Here is a 16473-nt window from a genome sequence, read left to right as displayed (position 1 = left end):
AATGGGTAGTTATTGTTTAATGGGTATGGGGGTTTCAGTTTGGGATGATGAAAAAATCCTTGAGTTGGATACTGATGAATGTTGCCAAACAATGTGAATGTAATTAATGTCACCTAACTTTACACTTAAAAATGGTTAAAATGGTAAATTATATATATGTATATTTTACTACAAAAAAGTTACGAAACATGGAATAAGAATGCAGGGTTGGTGGAGTCTACTTCTGACTAGAAACCAACTATGTGTCTAGGACAGTTAAGGTACAAAGAGATCTATCGAGAGGCAGCATAGCTAGGATGGAATATGAATATTCCCCCAATTTACACAACAAAGAGTTTTCAAGATTCTTATACTGCTAGTTAAGGGCAGCAGGGACTGTAGCTTTGGACTACCCTGCTTCCAATGGCAGGGTTGGAACAGAGTCTTAGGAACTTCCAGCAGGCGGTGGTGGGGGGCGGGGGGTGTTTCTAATTAGCCATCAATGCTCCTTTTATGCTCAAATACTTGACGTCAGGAGTCTTGCCTGATTCTTTGTAGCCCAGACTCTCAACAAGTATCTGGCTCCTAGAAGGTATTTATTACATAGCTAGTGAATGTAGATGAACGTTTGATTTGGTTCATAAAATGGAGAATAATATCTTCTTCAGAATGCTATACCTGGTTGGAATAAAATTATACAAAGATACAGATGCAAAGGCATTATTCTTAATACAAACAGGACAAAGAGCCTTGAAAAATCTCCCCGAAGTTCACAGTTTATTTGCCATGATCTGCTTTCTTGGTGAGTTAAGAATAATTCTAACTGAAAACATGGAAAGCTCTGATTTATCTTTTACTTTTAGTCATCTTGGAAAGAGAAGAGGGTGGGATCTTTTTGCCTAACAAGTTTCTCAATTCATACAAAGACAGAACAATGGATGAACAAAGTAATTTACTATTCAGAAAGATACAGGGTTTATCTGGAATAAAAATACACTAGAAAAAATAGTTATTTGTTTCTTTTAGTGATTTTTCTAGCTCTTTAACATGCCCGCCCACGCCCACCCAGTTTTGGATGGATTTGCTGTGCAGGCGGAAATCTAAGGTAAGGCATTAAAGGTTTTACAGATCTTCCCTGGTAGATCACATTCTGCTAATCTAATCATACTGACTATCAATTTAATAAATTGCCCAAAAAATCTTATTATCCAAATTTTATATATCTGCCTCCTATAGATATCATTTTATGATACACTGAAAACAGTCAAGAATTACATTTTATATTTATGATTTAAGAACCTATACTTATAAACTATGACTTGTATTTATGTAACTATGATAAGGGACATTAGAAATCAAACAGATGGATATTTATAAAAACTAGTATTTCAGGAAAAGATTTAAAGCAGTTCATTCCAACTCCTTTGTATAAACTGGGGAACACACAATTAATTACTTTAAATAGAAGTCAGTTTTTTCTTAATTGTACTCCAGATTACATCAAAGGTAGGAATCTTAAGACTTTCACTTCCTCTCCTCAAATTTTCAATGAATTGCCTTTCAGAATGATTTTTTCTAATTAACATAATAGGAAATCTAGCTAATAAAAGGCCAAACTCTTACATTCTTCTCAAGAGTTGAATAAATTTTTATGATTCAACACAGATGGATTCCAATATTCACTAAGCAGAAGGGAATAATTAATTTTTATCATCCATGTACCATAGAAATATGAAGTTAAAATACAATTTTCATTGATGGTCAATACTGTAGATTCCATGTTATGATGAGTTCCAAGATCATAAATTTCTGCATCTTTAATAGAAAGTGTACTTTTCAGTGTTACAATGTCTTCAAAGAGTCTTCAGTTTGTCTTTATCTTGCTCTTTTTGACTGCAAAGTGCAAAAGATTCCTGAACAAACTGCCTGCACATTGGGCACTGCTGAAAATACTTCACACAGCCATCACACAGGCATGTGTGTCTGCACGGTAAGAGCACCCAGTTCACAGTCCCATTCTGGCAAACAACACAGTCCTTGCTGTTCTCCTCTGATGGCTCAACTTCACTTTCAGAGAGTCCTGCCTTTTCCAACAAACTTCTGTCTGTGTTTTTTTCTTCTGAAGAGGAATTGTTGGAGGGAGTGAAATTATTATTTGCAGACATGAAAAGTTGCTGAAAATCAAAGAAATAAGTTTAAAGATTATTATAAATAACAATTACTCTTTAAAACTGGGGGTCATAAGAGCTGCTCAATATTTATGAGCTAGCAAATCCAATTGCAAAGGACAGTCATCTTCTATAATTACTAACTGAAAAAAAAAATTCTCTCTTCATAAATGGCCATTCTTTGATACTCTGTAAACAAAAGGCTACAGAGTACAACTTACCTTAAGATCATGAAATTGACCTTGAGCCAAGAGTAAATATTGATACAATATTCTGCAGGATAGTTTATAAGTCCTATCAGGAATATGAATTACTGACACCATGGAAATCTAAAATAAAAATTGAACACTGGTCAGTACTTAAAATCTTATATTATTTCACAAATATGTGAAAAATACTTTTCAACTGCTTCTAGATACTTTGTCTTCTGCCAAAAAAAAAAAAATGCTTCTCAAAAATAAAAAAGGCTGATAAATTGGAAAATTTATATTAATCTGTATAAATCATAGTCACTGCAGAGGAATCACTTACTGGAATCTGGCAGTTATTTTAATTGTATTCGAATTTACAAATTTAATGTGATCACAATGGACAAAGGAATCTTTGAGAGGACTAAAGAATGAAATGAAGGAGAGGAATTAAAGTCAATATTAAACAGTCTTTTTAGAAGCTTGGATATAAGGGGACCAGAGAAAACGCTTTTGTTTAGACAGCTATATGCACTGACTCTAAAATTCTCAAATGGAAAAATGAACACAAAAGAACAGCTAGGAAAATACTGAAAAGACAGAGCTTTGAGGAGGACTAGCCCCATTAGATAATAAAACATACTACAAAATCTTTAAAATTAAAACAGTATGAACTGGCACATGAATATACAGATGGATGAAACAGTATAAACAGTCCAGAAACAGATCTAATTATGTATTAAAATATCATAAAGGTGTCATCTCAAATCAGCAAAGAGTTTTTTTAATAAACAGTATTGGGACAACCATATAGCTATTTGGAAAAATATCTAATTAGATGCATTCCTCATACTATATATAAGAATAAACTCCAGACACATAGGAGATCTTAATGTAAAAAATAAAACTGTACAAGTACTAGAAGAAAATGAATAAATTCTATTTTAGTCTCAGTGTAGGGAAGACATTAACTATGACTTTAAACCCAGAAAAAAATACACTTGACTATATAATAATTAAAAATATACATGACAAAAAGCACCATTAAAAAGTCAAAACATGACAAACTAGAATAAATATTCACAAGGTATATCACAGATTAAAGGTTAATATTCCTAATTTATGAAGAACTGAAGAAAAATGGTCAAAATTCTATAGAAAAATGGGCAAAAGACATGAACCAACAATTCATAAAAAGATATAAACATGGGCCTTGACCATATTAAAAGACATTTAATTAAAATTAATACAGCACTTATTGTTCATTCATCAGACTGACAAAAATTCAAAAGCTTGTCAATGCATTCTACAGAAATATACTCTCATATATTACTAGTGGAAATGGTTTTTTACAAAAAGGTACAATTCCAATGGCAATATCTAACAAAACAACATGGATTTATACTTCAGCCATACAATCCCAACAATATTAAGACATGTATATATGTATTATTCAGCATAAGATTATTTGTTACTGCAGCATACCGGAGACTACCTGAATATCCAAGCAGAGGAGACTGGCTGAATAACTATGGAATATGCACAGCATATACACACAGTGCAGTGCTACGCAGCTGTTAAAACAAAAACAAAAACAAAAAACTGAAGACAATCTCTGCTAACTGGTGTGCGGTAAATTCCAGGAGATTTTCTGAAGTGAAAAAAAGCAAAGTACAAAAGAGCATATGTAGCAAAGAAAATGAGCTATCTTTTGTGTAAGAAAATAGAGAAAATAAAAAACAGGGAGGATAAATCAGAAAACAAGTATCTCTAAGGACTGGCAAAAGTGGGAACAGAGTGGAAAGGATATGGAGGAAAACAACATTAGTATATTTCTTTACACGGTTTTCCGACTTTTGAGAGAACTAATCCAAGTAATCTACAGACACAATTTGACTATAAATCCTCAGTCTTGGCAGGAAGCAGAGAAAGGGCAGTTTGAGCACCAAAATAATTAAATTCAGTCATGAATTATAAAACACTGGGGAAAAATCCATGAGGCCATAGAAACAACAGATAAGCAAACAAACAAGTGGGAGAGAAAGGAAGTCTCTTGCTTGTTGTAGAATGCCAAGAACTGACTGGAGGGAGGGCTAGAGTTGGAAAACAATTATTTTGCAACCATCACAGCAAAGATAAAATCTGGCAAGAATCATCAATGGATGTTAAATCTAGGGAAAAAGAAAAATTTTAATAAAAAGCAGGATATTTACATGATCTTACAGTGCCTCCACACAGACCAAGGGAGAGAAAAAAGCAGAACAGTGGAGAAATTAGATAACACCTTGACTAAGAGATCGAAATCAACATGACCAATTAGAGAAAAGAACATTGCATGCTTCTAGTGGTGGCACTCTGAAAAGGACACATCATCACCCGGGCAGCTCACTGGCTGCAGATGCATAACTCTGATCTGATCCTAAGAAAAATCAGACAAACAAAATGAGAATGTTTTAATTTACAGAAAGGGTGTGTGTGTGTGTGTGTGTGTGTGTGTGTGTGTGACTATACCCTTCAAAAATGCTTGTGTCAGAGCATGGAAATTTTCCAGATTAAAGGAGACTAAAGATACATGAGAAATAGGGTGTGTGTGTGTGTGTGTGTGTGTGTGTGTGTGTGTGTGACTATACCCTTCAAAAATGCTCATGTCAGAGTATGGAAATGTTCCAGATTAAAGCAGCTAAAGATACATGACAAATATAAAATCTGGCTCTAGACTAGAACCTGAACTGGAGAAGAGAAATTGGTTGTGTATTAGATAAAATACTGTATCAATGTTAAATTTATAAAGCAGATGACTATACTGTGGTTATACAAGAACTCATCCTTACTATTAGGAAATCCACACTGAAGTGTTTAGGGATAAAAGAATCATCATGTATCCAACTTATTCTCAAATCATTCATTTAAAATATACATACGATATACTTAAAAATATATACAATCATATACATGTGTATGTATAAACATACGAGTAGGCTGGGTGTGGTGGCTCATGCCTGTAATCCCAGTCCTTTGGGAGATCACAGCAGAAGGATTGCTTGGGCTCAGGAATTTGAGACTAGCCAGGGCAACACAGTAAGACCCTGTCATTACAAAAATAAATTTTTTAAAAATTTAGCCTGGCACAGTGGTGCATGCCTATAGTTCTGGCTACTCAGGAGGCTGAGGCAGGAGGATCACTTGAGCTCAGGAGGTTGAAGCTGCCATGAGTGAGCTATGACTGTGCCACTGCATTCCAGCCTGGCAATAGAGCAAGGCCCCTACCTTAATCAATCAATCAATACATACATACATAAATGGGAGAACAATAATGCAAAGGACAGAAATGTTAACAATAGGTGATCCAGGTACAGGGTATATGTGTGCTTTTACTTTTTTATTTTTGTAACTTTTTGAAATTATGTACAAATAAAAAGTTTTAAAATCCTACTTTGGTTGTAAAAACACAATATTCTTTACAAGTTTATAAAGATTTATTAATATAGCAATGGCATCAGAGGCTTTTAATACTAAATAAAAATGACAGGATTAGCGGAAAACAGTAGTTATCACTTCATACTAACAATTCTGTCGGCCAGGAGCAATGGCTCATGTCTGTAATCCCAGCACTTTGGGAGGCCAAGGTAGGTGGATCATGAGGTCAGAAATTCAAGACCAGCCTGGCCAACATGGTGAAACCCCGTCTCTACTAAAAATATAAAAATTAGTCAGGTGTGGTGGCCCGCACCTGTAGTCCCCGCTAGTCAGGAGGCTGAGGCAGGAGAACTGCTTGAACCCGGGAGGCAGAGGTTGCAGTGTGCCAAGATCATGCCACTGCACTCCAACATGGACAACAGAACAAGACTCCATCTCAAAATAAAAAATTGTCATTTAATATTAAAAGCCTCTGAAGTTATCATACTAATTATATATGTAGTTGTGGGTATATATTTGATATGGAAAAAATATTTGAATATACTATTAAATGAAAGCAGGTCAAAAAATAGTACAAAATATATAATTTTATCTTTAAAAAAATTACAAAGATTTAGAAAGATAGAGACAAATATTCACAGTGGGTATTTTTAGATTATAAAATACAGATTATTAAACTTCTCTGCTTTTGTCTTAAATTTCTATACTTTCTAACTTTTTTCATCCCACAAATGTATTATCTGAACAATACAGAAAAAAAGCCAATGTAATTAAGTAAAAACGAAACAAATTTAAAGTCAAAATGTTATAGTAACAATTCCTGCTTTCCTTTTTCTTAACCTAAAATAACAAACTGGTTCCTAACTGTACTACCTAAATATAATTCTTTGCTGTTAAAATAAACATATTTTATTAATAACTTAAAAAATATAGTCCCTGACCCAGATAAAATACTGAAAAACCACACATGATAAAGAAATTGGAAATGGTTAATTGGCTTTTAAAATTATACACAGAGAACATTAATACTAAATATACTAATAAATATATTTGAGAGCCAATATTATCCTCCAATATGAGAAATAGGAAACAGAGAGAAGTGAGAATTAACAGGAAAAAAAGGAGGGAGCCCACAGAGGAGAATAAAAGACATTCAAAAGGACAGACATGGAGATATATACAAAGCACAAGAGAAGATGGCTGTTAACCCTTGGGAGACACTCAGGCTCCCCTATGGGAACAAGCCTCCCACAAGTACAGCTGGGAAAGTGTGATCAGGGACCTGATAGCAAACCCTTCTCTGGCCTACAAGGCCATTGAACTGAAAACACACACAAAAAATGGTTAAAATGGTGTGTACCTATGCAACTGTCTTACATGCTCTGCTCATGTACCCCAAAACCTAAAATCCAATAAAAAATTAAAAAAAAAAAAAATTAAAAACAAAAACAAAAACAAAAAAAAAAAAAAGAAAAATATATAACTAAATATTTATATTTTAAAATTAAGAGTAGTATACTATCCCCCACTGCTAAATTTGACTGGCTAAAAAAATACATATAATTTGTAATGCATAAAATAGAAAATATAGCTTACAAATTGGCAGGGAAAAATTGGAGGGGAAAAATTAAAGAAAAAAAATTAAAGGCAAGCAGAAAATACAAAATAAGATGAATAGAAACAAGACATTATTGTTCATAGTAGTATAAATCAACAAACAATGTAACAGTTGCCAAAAGGAGAATGGATGTTTGTACAGTTGTTCGATGGTAAACAATAAAGCAGGTCATGTGAATGAAAAAAAAAAAAAAATGGTTAAAATGGTAAGCTTTATGTTATATACATTTTACCACACAGATACACAATCACTCCCTGTTTGGACAGAGTAAGAAAGTTATAAAAAGAAAGAAAAAAAAAGACCCTCAGTACCTACAGTAGATAGAGAGCACTATCAGTGAAGGGAAAAGGAATCCAATGGGGAAGCTGGGAGGGAAAATGACTGTGTCTGATCCTTTTGTGTTGAACCAAAGGAAAAAAGAGAACAGAACACAAGAAACTTAGAAGAGATGGGGCACACAATGGGGAGAGAAGGGCTTCCTTGCACAAGTAGGCAGGGTCCAGAACAAAGAGGCTGGAAATATAAGACACCACTTTAATAGGTTTTATTTATCTCTAACTGAAAAGGAGGGAAGGGAGGGAGGAAGCCAGAAGGCCTCTCATGCACACTAAGGTGCATGCAATGTACAACGAAGGTGTTTGGCTGTCAAGCTCTACGAGGCTCATTAACATTGCCTAGTATGACTTTTTTTTTTTTTTAATTTACCAAAATTTTATTGAACCCCTATTGTGTCCGAGGCACTGTACTAGGTTCTGGAAATACACTACTGCAGGTATGACTTTTGTATTTTGTATTTTTATTGAATATATTTAAGGTATACAACAGGATGTTTTGATATACACATATCTAGTGAAATGGTTACTATAATCAAGGAAATTAACACACTGATCATCTCACATAGTTACTTCCACTTTTTTTGTGTGTGGCTATAGCACCAAAAATCCCAAAAGCAATATAATATTAACTACAATCCTTATGGTTTACATTAGCTCTCAAGACCTGTTCATCTTATGTATCTGCAACTCTGTATCTTGTGACCTACATATCCCCATTTCCTTCCCCTCTGCTCCCCATGACTTGGAAAAAATAAGCTGACCTCAGCTCAATGGAACTTCAGTTTGAAAAGATTAAAAACCAAAAAACCAGATGTTAACTGCAAATGAGTAGGGTCTAGATTTCCAAAGAGTCTGCACTTTCCAAAGCTCAGTGTACACTTGTTACAGGAAGATATTCCTGCAAAAAAAAAAAACCTCAAAAAACAAAAAATGCTCAGAGTCAAGCCCCTGTTCCATTACTGCCTGAATGACTGGGATTTTCTTGACTCTGTTTCAGTCTGTAAAAGGAGGATATTTGCCCTGTCCTAACAAACCAGGTTGTTGGAAGGAAAAAAAAAGTTAATGATGTGAACATACTTTGCATATTATGAAGTATCACAAAACAATGTTACCATACCTTTATAAATGAACAATCTAAACACTTGAGAAAAGTAGTCATTGTGTGTAAGGACATTTTTACCATGATACAACTTCATCAAAAGTTTATTTCGTGTGTAAGTTTCTGTTATACTCAGAGGCTTCTCAAAGTTTCAGTCCTCTTTGATCTCTAAGATACTTTTTACTTCCTAATAGGAATAAATTACCAGACTGAAAAAATAATTAACACATAATGATTACTATAATTACTGAAAAGACATGGGCCAGATATATAAGATACAGGTGCAGCAGGGGCTTTGATGAAAACAAGGTGACTGCAAACAGGTTAAAAAAAAAACAAAAAACAAAAAACGAGTGGATACTATCTTAAAATTGAGCGCTTTAGATCATTATTATGCTTATTTTTTCAGTGCTAAAAATGTTCAGAATAAATATGCTTCCCAACAGACTGTTTCTATATAACAAATATAGAATGATAAATTTAACTTAATTCAGAATGATATTAACAGAATACAGAATGATAAAATTAACTTTATTCGCCATTATACATCTTTTATTTTCTAAATAAAGTCATATTACTGGAATCCATAAGGTTAAAAAATGAATCATACTTGAAGGTACTGTTACACATATAAAAACCAAATAGGAGTATACCCCATTTTTCATTTTTCTTTTTTTTTTCTGAGACAGATTCTGGCTCTATTGTGCAGGCTGGAGTGCAATGGCACAATCTTGGCTCACTGCAACCTCCAACTCCTGGGTTCAAGCAATTCTCTGCCTGAGCCTCCCAAGTAGCTGGGATTACCACTACACCTGGCTAATTTTTGTATTTTTAGTAGAGACAGGGTTTCACCATGTTGGCCAGGCTGGTCTTGAACTGACCCCATGATCGATCTGCCTTGGCCTCCCAAAGTGCTGGGTTTACAGGTGAGCCACCACACCCAGCCTCATTTTTCAAGAAAAAAGTTTCTAGGCCAAATGTACAGCCTCAGAAATTAAAATAAAACTTTTTCTACTTATCAAATAATGAAGAACCAGCATTCAAATCATGTAAAGGTAATGCTTTCAAATTTTTCAATTACTTACAATATCATAAATTTCTCGGTCATCCTCATCAGCTAAGGTCAACAGCGCTACCAATGGATAGTGAGATCTAGGCACTGTACCAAAGTCTTCAATTTTAGTATCTCTTGGTAACTGGCAATATATTTCTTCTTTGCTATCCTTTTTAATACTTTTTAAAAATGTAAAGGTAAATTGCCACTATAACCATAAGAACAAAAATATACCAAAAATGATCAATAACAAGTTAGCAACACTTTATCTATAAGAAGTCTAATTTTCATGTGCTAATGGGTCTATCAGATAAAAGGATACAAATACTGTTCCTGATAGAGATATTCACTATACAGAGCATCTTCTAACGCTTGGGGAGTGCTTATTCTGAAGCAATAAACATGCTTCTGCAGAGCTTCATATAATTTTTGAACACTGCAGCCCCAGTAGCATGTAAGGAGGCTATCTTCAAGGCAATCTGTTGTCAATGTTATGCCAGCTGTAAAAACAAGGGAGAAAGAATGAAAATTATTTAATGTAACTTCTAATACAATCATACAGGGTGAGTAACAAAAGCTTTCTTTTGGATCCTGGCCAGGCTGATGGCAGTTAGAAGAACTTGTTAAAGGGTATGCACCTATAAATGAGGAAACTGGCCTCTATAACAAGAGATATAAAAGCTCAATGTCTACACATTTGTTGAGAGGTATCAGTAAACCATTTCTTGATATTTATATATTTAAGCTTGGAAACTGTCAATTTTCTTATTTGGTGACTCTAAGACATCTCCCATCTAGACTGTTAACACTAAAATACAGTTCACTATTAATAACCTACCATTCACATAGTGTGTATAATCCTAATGACAAGAAACAGTGCAGCAGAATAGACCTGTCTTCTAAAGTGGATGTGTACAACCTATAGGGTCCACAACATGATCACTGTTGTAAGAAAAACATTAAAAAGAAATTGAGCTTTACTAACATTAATATATACATTTACATCATTAACATATGGGCTTATCACAGACTTAATGTCCCATATAATATGTAAAATACCCTGAGGAAAGAGTGGAGATTCCAAAACATAAAGAGTTTAATAGTGATACCTTCATTCAGTTGTTCACTTGCAACTTAAGAAAAGATATTATCATTTGGGTAGACCTGATTAAATGGATTTATAAATTGAAAGTAGATATGAAATTATATAGTTTTATTTAACACTTATATAGGACTTGCTTTGTGTCACCTATGTTATTCCCCCCTCTGAGTGGTATTTGTAGCAATAACACATTCAAGGGGGCAGCAACATCAGGCTGTTTCATACTGCTAGGGCGTGCAAACTGCAGTGGTGAAAACTGTAACATGTAGTACTCCTTGGCACTGATATGCTGACTAGACAAAAAGGCAGTGGTTTTGTTAATTGTTCCCAGCTGAACAGCCTTGGTATCTGATTCTGGCTCTCCTAATCTGCCAGCAATTCTATAAGCTACCCAATATCCTTTTATTGAAGTTGTTTCTGTTGCTTACTAATAGAATTGATTGATATATTACCTATTTTTTAAAATGTGATCAAGAGTATACATTAGAAGAAGATACACAAATACAAGCAGATGCTCCACAGGATACGAAAAACTGATTTTTCCAGTTTTATTCTCAGTATTTAGTAGTATGGACACAGAGTCTGAGATTATGAGTAGCATTGATACATGGCCATTTCTAATCATACTTAAGCAAAAATTTTAATTGGTAGGAACTTTGCATAGGTAATTGGAGCAGACTTGATTTCAAATTTTTATGATTCCAATCATTGGGTATTCATTAAAGAATGAAAAATTCCACTTTATATTAAATAGCAGAAGGAAAACATTTTATTTACACATATAGATATATGTAGGACATATACACACACATATAAAATCACACATATTTCTCCCTGTGTCACTGTAGAACCACACAACATGGGGCAGAAGAAAAAAGCTGGAGGTAGACAGGAAAGGAAAAAACAGAAAAATGTATATTTTAAAACGTTGAAAAAGAAAAAAGAAACACAAAATAATTATTTATTATGGCATTACTAGCAAAAATGTGAAAAGATATATATATATAAGGCTACTCATTATAGCATTACTTATCATAGAAAAATGCTGGAATAGACCAAATGTCCATCAGTCAGGAGTAAATGAATAAAATACAGTACTCTATAATGAAGTACTAAGAAGCTATTAAAAATGAATTGAGGCATATCAAAATATCTGCACATACTATTATGAAATAATCTTCAGAATATTTTATTAAATAAAAAAAAGCAAGGTAGAGAAACTTAAATACATATGCTACTGTTTATCTCACAAGAATAAATACCCATATATGTGTTTGTTTACATTAAAAAGAAGAGGCCAGTCATGGTGTTTCATGGCTGTAATTCCAGCACTTTGGGAGGCTAAGATGGGCGGATTGTCTGAGCCCAGGAAATTGAGACCGGCTTGGGTCAACATGGAGAAACCATGGCTCTACAAACAATACAAAAATTAGCTGGGCATGGTGGCATGCACCTGTGGTCCCAGCTACTTGGGAGGCTGAGGTAGGAAGACTGCAGCTGCAGTCAGTAGTGATCATGCCACTACACTCAAGCTGGGGTGACAGAGTGATACTGTGCCTTAAAAACAAACAAACAAACACAAGAACAATGGCAAGATAAGCCTTTTTAAACTCAACTTACAGCTTACAGAACATATAAAACTACCCTGTTTATTTGCTTTGTAAAAAGAGAAAAAGCCATAGTCCCAGAGATACAGAGATGCAAAAAGACTTGTTTATAGACTTTGTATACTTAAGTAAAGTGGGAAGAGTGTCAGAGACCTTTGAAAACTGGAGATTAATCAGATTTTAAAATGTCTCTGAAATTAATTAAAATAAACTAAAGAATGTATAAAATTATACTCTCCATAATCTTTCATAAACTTGTCCATTACATAAACCGAGAGGAGAATGTAGTGATTTCCACTATCTGAAGATAGTTCCAGCACCCCTATCAAAACTATGCTCCCTTTACTTTTTCCACTTCTTTTGCAAAGAGTTTCATGTAATATTTTGTCTTCTAAAACTCAGTACATATACATCATTTTAAGATCAATAGCATTAATAGAACTGGGGGCATAGCTGTAAACCAGAAAATTCGGAATCAAAATAAGTGAAGCAGCATGGGTGTGGCATCTCTCAAAGTGTCTTGACAAGACTAGCTACAACAGGCAAATAAAGCAGGGTGTAAGAGATACCCTTGCAAAAAAGTGAAAAAATAAGGACTGTAGAAAATGTGCTAAGCCACTAAAAAAAGGATAAACGATGGGGCAGAAAAGCTACAAACCTTCCTGAAGAAGGATCCTGTGAGAGAAGTAGCAAGAAAACAAGGAGACCATTCATGAGGATAATAAAGCCAGAGCATTAGCAGATAAAGTTTCATCTGTAGGGAACGGAGGTTCACAAATGCCTCCGAACATGCCATGTATATTGTATTTTTTTCCTAACCCTTTTGCTTTAATGTGAGCTCTTACCAGGGTGAATAAGCTAAAATATAAGGAAGCTACTTACAAAAGACAGCAGAATTCCTAAATCAAATTATTCAATTCAATTAGTATATACTGAGTACCTAACTTTCAATGTCATTAGAAACTCCATATAGCAGACATGGAAATGCAAATTCAAATATACCGTTACATAATAAGAATTTTTAAAACCCCAACAACCCACCCCTAGTAAACAGACCTAAATGACTAAGATTAAAATAGATTCTCTGGTTTTTGTTTTTGTTTTTTTTTTTTCTTTGAGATGGAGTTTCGCGCTTGTTACCCAGGCTGGAGTGCAATGGCACGATCTCGGCTCATGGCAACCTCTGCCTCCTGGGTTCAGGCAATTCTCCTGCCTCAGCCTCCTGAGTAGCTGGGATTACAGGCACGCGCCACCATGCCCAGCTAATTTTTTGTATATTTTTTAGTAGAGACGGGGTTTCACCATGTTGACCAGGATGGTCTTGATCTCTTGACCTTGTGATCCACCCGCCTCGGCCTCCCAAAGTGCTGGGGTTACAGGCTTGAGCCACTGCGCCCGGCCGATTCTCTGGTTTTAAAAAAAATTATAAATTTTAAAATATAAATAAGAAGCATGTGAATTTTTTTGTTTTTTTGAGACAGGGTCTGTTGCCCAGGCTGGAGTGCAGTGGTGTGATCTCAGCTCACTGCAGCCTCAACCTCCCAGACTTAAGCAATCCTCCAACCTAAGCCTACCAAGTAGCTGGTACTAATAGGCATGCACCACCAGACCCAGCTAATTTTGGTATTTTTAGTAGAGATGAGGTTTCGTCATGTTGGCCAGGCTGGTCTTGAACTCCTGGACTCGAAGATCTGCCCACCTCAGCCTCCCAGAGTAAAGATCTGTAAACTATCTACGCATCAAATGAAATAACTTTTTACAATGTCACAAATATGGTTAGAATATTATTTCAGTGTTCTGTGTAGACATCTTTAATGACACCCACTTTTCCATAGTTTAAACAAATGATTTTTACACTGCTAAGTATACTCCTATCAAAATCCTTCTCTCTATTTCCCCATAGGAGAAAGACAGTAAATGATATGCATTGGTACTTTCAAAATTAAATTACTTCAGTAGTCATGCTGTGCGTCCACACATTCAAAGAATTTTTCATGACTTCAGTAATGCTACTGTTGGTTAGCACATCATGTGCAGGCATAGCTAAGAGGGCTATTTACTGGCTATCTTTTCATTTGCCTCAAACATTTGCACTGCTGGCTCTATTTGTGACTATTTCTGCCCGAAAAGCAGATTGACGGATTTCCTCACACTTTGTTCCTCACAAGTGCCCTGTGTTTTGCTCACAATGTATCAGTTCTTCTTAGTTTTTCAGTGTATTTTCAGACTTGTGGAAATGTACTGCAGGAAGGAAGGCCTTGCAGCTGGTAGATTTTTCACTGTGGGTCCTGCTCAAGAGCCAGATGTGACACTGTAGCAGGTTCTAGTCTATGGCCACAGAGGTGGGAGGTTGTTGAACCACCACTATTCTGTACACTTTATTTTTTATTTGATTTTATTTGTTGAGGCAGAGTCCCAGGCTGAAGTGAAGTAGTAGGATCACGGCTTACTGCAACCTGGACCTCCTGGACTCAAGTGATCCTCCCTATTTTTTCCCCTGAGTAGCTGGGTATACACTTTAATCAGGCTTAGCACAACCTATTATCTTTTACACAAATTGGTTTTCTCTGTGTCATATCTTAAAATTTGGTTTTGCCAAGTGAAAAATGTCAGCATGAATTGTTATCTATTATAGGAATGGAGCAGGGAAAGGGGTGGCCGAGATTCTAGTTTACATCTATTCATAGGATAATAGTATTTATAGCTAAAGAGGATGAATAAGAAATTTTGTACTTTTGGGGGCCACGCACGGTGGCTCACGCCTATAATCCCAGCACTTTATAAGCCTGGGGAGAAGGACTGCTTGAGGCCAGGAGTTTGAGACCAGCCTGGGTAACAGAGCAAGACTCCATCTCTACAAAAAAATTTTTTTTAAATTAGCTAGGCATGGTAGTACACACCTATAGTCCCAGCTACTCAGGAGGCTGAAGCAGGAGGACCACTTGAGCCCAGGATGTTGAGGCTGCAGTGAGCTATGATCACCCTACTGTATTCCAGCTTGGGTGGAAGACCAAGATCCTGTCTCAAAAAAAAAAAAGCCATGTATTTTTGCTTACAAATCAAGATTTACTCAAGGCTGATGATCCATGTCAACTAAGTAAACTGATTTTTGACCAGTTACTAGATTCTGAGAGTTAGAGGCAGGAAGGATGAATAGACAAGAATGGTCCACAGAAGCAAGGGATCAGGATGTTGCGAAGGAAGGTCCACTCTGTAAAATACTAGAGAGAGAGCATTAACTCAGGCCTGAAAGCCTCCCACTGGATTTGATGACTGTTGGGAGTCAAAAGCGCAGAGCAGAAGTAGTAATTAATTAGTGACCTCAGAGAAAGCCATTTCAGTAGAGGGATACAGACTGCACTGAGTAAAAAAGAAGCAGGGTAAGAGGAGAAGGCAAATGCAAACAGCTTCTAAGAAGCTAGCCGTGGAGGGAAAAAGAGAAATAGGACAGTAGCTTGAATAGGATGAAAAGCAGAGAAAGATCTGGTTTATTTGTTTTCAGGAAACCTGGAATGTAAGCAAGTATAGAAGGTGACAGGTCTCAGCCCAGAAAAAAGCTACAGAGCTATATCTAGAACTACCTACTCTTTGTCTCTATTGTACTGTCACAAAACCAGTTCAAAGTCCAAAAGTTCAAAACTGAATTCATTGCCTTTCTTCCAAAACTTGCTATTCTTTCTATACTCCTCATTTTTGTAACAGGATCTGGCTATGGACAACTCACAGGAAGAAACCAAGTCTTCATAGACTCCTCTCTTCCCTGCCCCATCCTATCCTTTAGCCATAACTGACTGTTTCTTTAATGTATCACTCCATTTCTCACCCAAGAGGTAAACACCTACTTATCTTTCAATATTCTACTCAAAAAAAAAAAAGGAAGAAAAAAAATAAGAGACTCAGCATACT

General features: G+C 35.5%; 1 protein-coding gene across 2 annotated transcripts in view; it reads right to left on the bottom strand.

Moving 5' to 3' along the window:
- Positions 1-739: 739 nt before the first annotated feature.
- The window catches only part of CGRRF1 (cell growth regulator with ring finger domain 1), a 28561-nt gene continuing 12827 nt past the window's right edge, over positions 740-16473 (bottom strand). The window contains exons 3-6 of one of the 2 annotated variants that reach the window (XM_002753920.7): positions 10181-10358; positions 9890-10037; positions 2369-2476; positions 740-2153 (exon numbers count right to left, since the gene is read on the bottom strand). In XM_002753920.7, coding sequence (XP_002753966.1) covers positions 1833-2153; positions 2369-2476; positions 9890-10037; positions 10181-10358 — 755 coding nt within the window. In that variant the 3' untranslated portion in view covers positions 740-1832. The remainder of the gene's footprint in view (positions 2154-2368; positions 2477-9889; positions 10038-10180; positions 10359-16473) is intronic. The other variant, XM_009006053.5, reaches the window with a different exon arrangement.

This window comes from Callithrix jacchus, chromosome 8 (assembly GCF_049354715.1).
Source record: "Callithrix jacchus isolate 240 chromosome 8, calJac240_pri, whole genome shotgun sequence".
NCBI classification, from domain to species: domain Eukaryota; kingdom Metazoa; phylum Chordata; class Mammalia; order Primates; family Cebidae; genus Callithrix; species Callithrix jacchus.
This window is presented reverse-complemented; position numbering and strand designations above follow the sequence as displayed.